Genomic DNA, 6,730 nt, shown 5'->3' on the forward strand with positions numbered 1-6,730 from the left:
AACAGTAAGGTTTATTTCATTCAAATCAAACAAGTACAACCAAAGTTATGGTCGTTCAAAAATATAAAGATGCAGCATTTTTTAAAAATTTGATGCCCTGTATTTAGAAGACCTGTGGTCAGAATGTGCAAAAAACATCAATGTAATGTCCGGGGCCACACAGGAACTCGCTCACAAATTTATAATGAAATTGCTGATGGTAAGGTGCAAAACAGCCGATTTTTGTTCGATTTGACGTGGAATGCCCCTACGAGCAACGTCCAGTACACGATATCCATGCTCCTATTTTGTGCGCCATTGCAAGGTTTTGCGGTCAACATATTGCCTGTTTCGTATATTGTTCCTTGATGCCTTTGCTTATTTTGTTTTTAGATATTTTATTTTCTGTTGTGTTATCTCTTCGGTCTAAGGAACCGACTCGATGTTTTGAGATATAATTCTTTTGCGCTTCGATTTTGTTGTCCGGGACCCATTGAAATGCCGCAAAAGCAGCACATCTCCTCATCGGACGATGATCTCTGTTGGACGTCGAACATATTTGTTCATTATATAGCTTTGCTTTTAAACTTACATTTTTGTCCTTATTGCCTGAGAAGTGAGAAGGTAAGGGTAACGTCGCGCATTGCTATGCATCGCCATTTCGATATTAGGTACATGCATAATATAGTCGACCTTTTGATTACAATATCAGAAAATTAATTGAAGAAGTCCATGAACTTCTTAATTTTCCCAGTGTTCTTAATTTTCTTAATTCGGAAATTTTTTAATTATCCTCCATGGACTTTTAGATACCTAAATAAATTTTCTGTCGGTATCAGCAAAGGTCAATTATAACGGGGAATATTTGTTTCTGGTCCCTAAAAAGCTGTTTCTGGCACCTAATTTCTGATCAGCCCCAAAATGCTTATTCGACCCTAATATCTGAATCTGGCACCTAATTTCTTCCACACAGCCTAAAGTTGCCAGATCGTCTAGTTGAACTCCGTATTTGCTGTTTGCTGATTCAGCACCAAAACCAAAACATCCAGCACCTATTTTATTCCACGTTTGCCTACCTAATTCGCGTAATCTTCCTGATTTTATGTATCCTAACAAACATGAACGTTGCATTCGGTGATGTCAAGTGCCATTTTCGCCAGTGGAGATATTGATTAATGTCATTTCTAGCCAAAAGAGAATCACTAGCCAGCTATGGTGCAGCATAGCAAGACGCTCCTATACCAGCCCGCTATGTAGAGATTATTGCACCCTCAGCCATTTTAACGTGAAAAGTTTGGATCCGTCACTTCCAGCCAGGCTCTCAGGTCATAAACTGGAGTAAAGCAAAATGTCAACTCTGAACAGACATGCCACGCAACCGGCCCTCTTTTCAATATTATTAGCTTTCTGCATTCATCGTCTGACTCCATCTCGATCAAACGCAGCATCCGGTTTCTACAGGGGCGTTTGACTGACCGGCCACACAATAACCAAAAACAAAATCAAAGCTTCATGCACACTTAAGTAAGAAACGGATGAAAAAGGCACAACCACGGCACAACTCTGCACGGCAAACAACGGACAATGTCCCACGCAAGATCCCGCGTTTCTTCAGCGGCCTTGAACGGAATGAAAACATTACATTTCTTTTTTGGAGCTATTTGATGACGTCAAAAAATACAATACCCGTTGTAATGGTCAAAATCGAGACAATTACTCACAAAAATGTTTCCCTTTAAGCATTGCAAATAAATAATTTAAAACATTTAAATGACGTTGTTTTTTTCAAACAAATCAATATTATTTGCTTACTTAAACGTCATATACAATGCTGAGATCACTACGGGGCTGTCTTAGAGTGTAGCTGCACTGGCAACCTTTAGGCTAGACTCCAGGGGTCATTATACCAGAACAACATGATTCTACCAGCCAGTAGTTCATTTTTCTACTAGATTGGTGCTACGCTCAGCATTTAGGTGCCAGATTCAGAAAAAAGAGTAAGGCGTACCGATGAATAGGTGCCAGAAACAGCTAATTAAGGTCATTTTCCATGATTGGTGCTGGTATCCACCAAATAGGTGCTGAGGACCAATTTTGGGGCGAGTCAGCTTTTAGGTGCCAGAAATAGCTTTTCTGGGACGCAATTAAATGGCGTCCAATTATAACATACATAACAGTGATATTAATGAAGATCAATCAAAAGCTGAACCACATAAAAGTATCGCAATTTGCATGAAGCTGCATTATGAATAGATCAAACCCCAACGAATAGATCAAACGAATAGATCCAATCCAACGAATAGATCCAACGAATAGATCAAACCCACTTGAAAATACGTCCGTGACTTGAAAAAGCACTATTGGAACCCAGAAATGTGGAGTGCGTACGTTTGGTGGTCACGGGCACTGCCACACCTGTTCAAAATAATAAGCACTTTATTTGAATGCGTCCAAGGCGATAAATGCGCCACGTTTTCCACGCTGTCTGGTCTAATCTGTTGTTACTTGGAAAGTGCATAGCCTTGGAAAGTGCACCTGCTATCTGATCACCCTTTTATATCATCACTGTCATGTGTATGTTGTAAAAGTGATCACATGTTAAAAGGCTCCTTTAAATATGCTTGGCCGTATTAAAACAGGCCCAAGATTTTATAATAATGCTTACCACTGAACTGACTAAAAACGGTGCCTGCAACTCGCGGATATTGCGACACTTAGATCATCAGAGAAACAAAGCTATGTAATAAGAGGTGATTATGATCTTTCTATGGACATATTTCCCCTTTTATCTTTCCAAAGGCAACATTAGGCGGGAGCATGCAAGTAAGTTTGAAAATCCTGATAAGTATTATGCTGTCGGCAGAATTAACCGATTTTCCCATGCCGATTCGTAGCGAACCACAATTCAATATTGCAAGAAACAAAGGCTATCCCAAGATCAGCATTGTGTCAACCCAGTTCTCTGAAGCACGAATTGAGCAGGGCCATGAATCGGGTGATGACGCTGCTGAATATCCCAGCATTCGCATTGCTCTGAATGATGAAGAATCGGCCGAAATAAGTCAGCCTTTGCCTTTGAACGAGTCCGTGCACGGTGTACTAGGTGAGCGGGATGTCAAAATGTATGCGTCAAGGCTGCCGCCTTCGGGTGGAGGAGCTTTGAAGCTATTTGTTCAGGCACGAGGTCGACCTGAACCATCAGAAGCTGCGCCGCTAATTGTCAGCGTCCGAACTCGTGATGGAGGTTACACGTTCACCCTACCACAGCTCAACAAACGCGACACACATCCCCATGCGAGTCCAGAAGGCGACCACCCAGCGACAACTCAATCGCCAATATCAGTGTACAGCATGAGTGTGTCCCGTTTCATGTGTCCCTCGGCGGGTGAGCGAGACGTCTGCTACGTGACGATGGGAGTCGGCACCAGCGTCGGGCCTGACATGGGTCACATCGTCTACGACTACGACCTGCGCCTGATGGAGCTGGATGCAGACTTCTGGTACCTCGACACGAGCTCGTCACCGCGGGGCGTCCTAATCACCCCCGTGATGCCGGCGCTATTCCAGTACCGCTGGCCGCTGGACCCTTCTGTGCAGACTGTGCGAGTAGCTGTGGCCAGTGGCGAGAGTCTCGACTGTACCGCCGACAACCGACCCTGTGTCGGAGAAGACTGTTCAGAAGAGAGCGATGCCGACTCGTGCGCCTTCCTCGCAGTGCACAACCCCATCTGCCCTCTGACGCTGACGCAGGCTGATATCCTTTCGTCGGCCTGGCACCTCTCCTTCACCAGGTGTGGTACCATGGTGGTGCGGCGCAAGCAGTTCCCGGACGGCTTCTTCGTCTCCGTTCTGCTGAACAGCGACGATCGGCCCTGCTGTCCCCGTGATAGCTGCAGCAAAAATAAAACCATGACGCCGCGGCGCAAGGTCGTCCGCACTTCAGTCATGAAGTACGAGGCCAACTTTCGGGCGGCCTCCGCACCGAGCGTGATGGGTGCCTTCTTTATTCTCATCGGACTGTTGAGTGTCTGTCTGAGGCCCGTTCTTGCACGTGCTGCAATATCGAGCTCCTGGGAGCCAGTTGCAGTGGCGAAGGCAATCTCATCGCGCATCCTGGGCCAACCAGACATGGAGTCGTTTCCTCATGGTCTCGAGCTACATGAAAACGAAGAGTCAGACATAGGCGTGGTGCTGGACACAAGTAAGCCTCATCCGGGAGACTACACCCCCTATCACAAGTCGGGGCTGAAGGCGGAGTCGGCTACTGTTGCAAGCAGCGGCAAATCGCCGTCTGATGCTGGTGGCATTAGCCACAGTAATAGCTGGCCATCTAACGTCAATCCCAGCGTAGTAGACCAACGGAAGACAGAGGTCAGTAATGCTAGTGGCAAAGGTACATCTTACAAAGGCAACAGTGCTCTAAGTCCCATTGCCAGCCTGCAGGAGCAGCCAGATGCAGGAGCTGCCGGTCCCATGGGCAGTCTGAAATCAGAAATAGACTCTCCACAGCACATTAACAGGACATGGAGCCCACTCGCAAGTGACGATGCGCATGCTACAGTGCAGGTCAAGAGATACAAAGCACCCATCGCGGCTGAAACGGTGAGGTATGGGGATCGTCGGGCGACGGAGCCCACATACGTACACTTTAGTGGAACCTCGGATCCGGAGAAGGGCACCAGCACCCGCCGCACCACGGGAAACTCGCTGCAGGTCCCCGGGCGTGAGACGGCTCCGGAGACCACGGCACGAGTCCCGAATACAGTCGTTCTGAACCCCGTGAGTCTGCAGCTGACATGTGCGCTCCTGATCGCCGCGTTCGGGATTAGCAACGTGGCCATCGACGTAGCCGCCGAGCGGCGCACCGGCAACTTCGACCGCTGCTACCGCAACGACCTGTGCTGCCACAACGGCCAGGTGATGCCCGACCTCAACCACCTGCTCTCGAACGTGCCGTACATCGGTGCTGGCATCGGCTTCCTGCTGGCCGTGTACGCCCAGTGGCACGTTTACGAGATAGCTGGCGACCACGGCCGTGGCGTGCCGCGTGGAGTGCCGCACGACTTCAACATGTTCACGACGATCGGCGCCGCGCTGGCCATCGAGGGCGTCACTAGCGGCCTGTACCACGTCTGTCCCAACAACCGCAACTCGCACATCGACTTCTTCTTCATCTACTACCTGTGCGCGGCGATGGGCGCCAAGCTGTTTCAGACGCGTCGCGGAGTGACGACGCGCTTCCACTACACGCCGGCACTGCTGGTGGCCACCATCACGCTGCTCGGCTCACTGCAGCAGGTGCCCGGCATGACGCCGCACTCGTGGCAGCTGGCCGTGGTGCTCACACACTTCAGCAGCTCGTTTTTGTGGGCGGCGCAAATGTACCTGACCGGCCACGTCGGCCTGTTTGTGCCCTGGTGCTGGGAGATCACATCAGACCTGCGCACGAGGCGACTGGCCGCCGCGCATATCATCCTGAACGGCGGCCTGGCGCTCTGGGGTCTGTTCTGGCCCGATTCCGGCAGTGACGTGTTCCACTCCAGTACGTACGCGCTGCTGTATTTCTCACTCAACTCAGGTATGTATGTGTTCTACTACATGATCATGAAACTGGTCGTCTGCCGGGAGCGGCCGCCTGGTCTCTCGGTGTTCAATATCCTAGTAGGCATCGCCAGCGCAGTGCCAGCGCTATACTTCTTCGTCATTCGTAAATCCTACAACACCAACGAGTCGCCGGCACTGTCGCGCACCGTCAACCACCCCTGTGTCATGTTTGACTTCTACGACGGCCACGACATCTGGCACTTTCTGTCAGCGTCAGCGCTCTTCTTTCTGATGCTGGGAGTGCTGACACTGGACGACGATCTTCTGGCTACCCCGAGAGACAGGATTCCGGTGTTTTGAGCTCAGAGTGGCTCAGAGTGAGACACTTCGAGTGGCTGATTATTGTGCTTGTCTCTAATAAGCTCTTCTTCTTGATCCCCGACGACGCACTGTGATTTATCACTTCGATCCACCTGTTACATGTCTTACTGTCATGTTGTGCGATTATGCTTTCAGAGGTAATCAGCTAATATAAATATGTAGCAAAATAAACCTTGGATGTATGGTGAAACGTATGGTGGAATGCAATTTGACTCGTTGTATTTAAATTTCAACTTTCTAGCTACCATAGATCGGCCGAAAATGACATCAGAGTGACGGCATGTCAGCCGATTTATATGCAAAACATTAAACTACGGCAATCCCTCTCAAGAGTACAGTTTTTAGGCTAGATGTACTTTCTTTGCATGATCAGATTTAGAATAAACTTGACTATGATACTGCTTTCTCCGATTTCCCAACTTGAGACAATTTCGAAAAATATACATATACAATTACAAAAGTATACTTTTTGGTTTTTCACTTTTCGGAAAACCGGAATGTATGTAATAGAACACCCACAGATGACCAACTTAAGATAGTTTTAGCCCAATATCTTAAAAAATGGCCAAGTTATACGCATGATAGTAAAAATTTCACAAATATCGATTTTCAAATCAATTTTCAGCGTGTTTTCGACATCACACAGCAATAATAATAGGACCATCGTGTTCCTGAGCTCAAACTCCTCAAGAGGCAAATACGACACTGTTTTCGAAATCCATGAGTAAATTAGATCATAAAACATGTGTCAGTTACCGATACATGATTTGAATTTTCTTGACCTAGGATGACCTGGCCTTGACCTGAAAAATTCAAAGTACATACA

The 6,730-nt window shown here is 47.7% G+C and overlaps 1 protein-coding gene across 1 annotated transcript; it reads left to right on the top strand.

Moving 5' to 3' along the window:
• Nucleotides 1-2,445: 2,445 nt before the first annotated feature.
• Nucleotides 2,446-6,075, top strand: LOC122391890. The gene has a single exon (XM_043386211.1). The coding sequence runs from the start codon at nt 2,797-2,799 to the stop codon at nt 5,881-5,883; it is 3,087 nt and encodes a 1,028-aa protein (XP_043242146.1). The 5' UTR covers nt 2,446-2,796; the 3' UTR covers nt 5,884-6,075.
• Nucleotides 6,076-6,730: the final 655 nt, after the last annotated feature.

This window comes from Amphibalanus amphitrite, unplaced genomic scaffold (assembly GCF_019059575.1).
Source record: "Amphibalanus amphitrite isolate SeventyFive unplaced genomic scaffold, NRLGWU_Aamphi_draft 000460F_arrow, whole genome shotgun sequence".
In the NCBI taxonomy this organism is placed as follows: domain Eukaryota; kingdom Metazoa; phylum Arthropoda; class Thecostraca; order Balanomorpha; family Balanidae; genus Amphibalanus; species Amphibalanus amphitrite.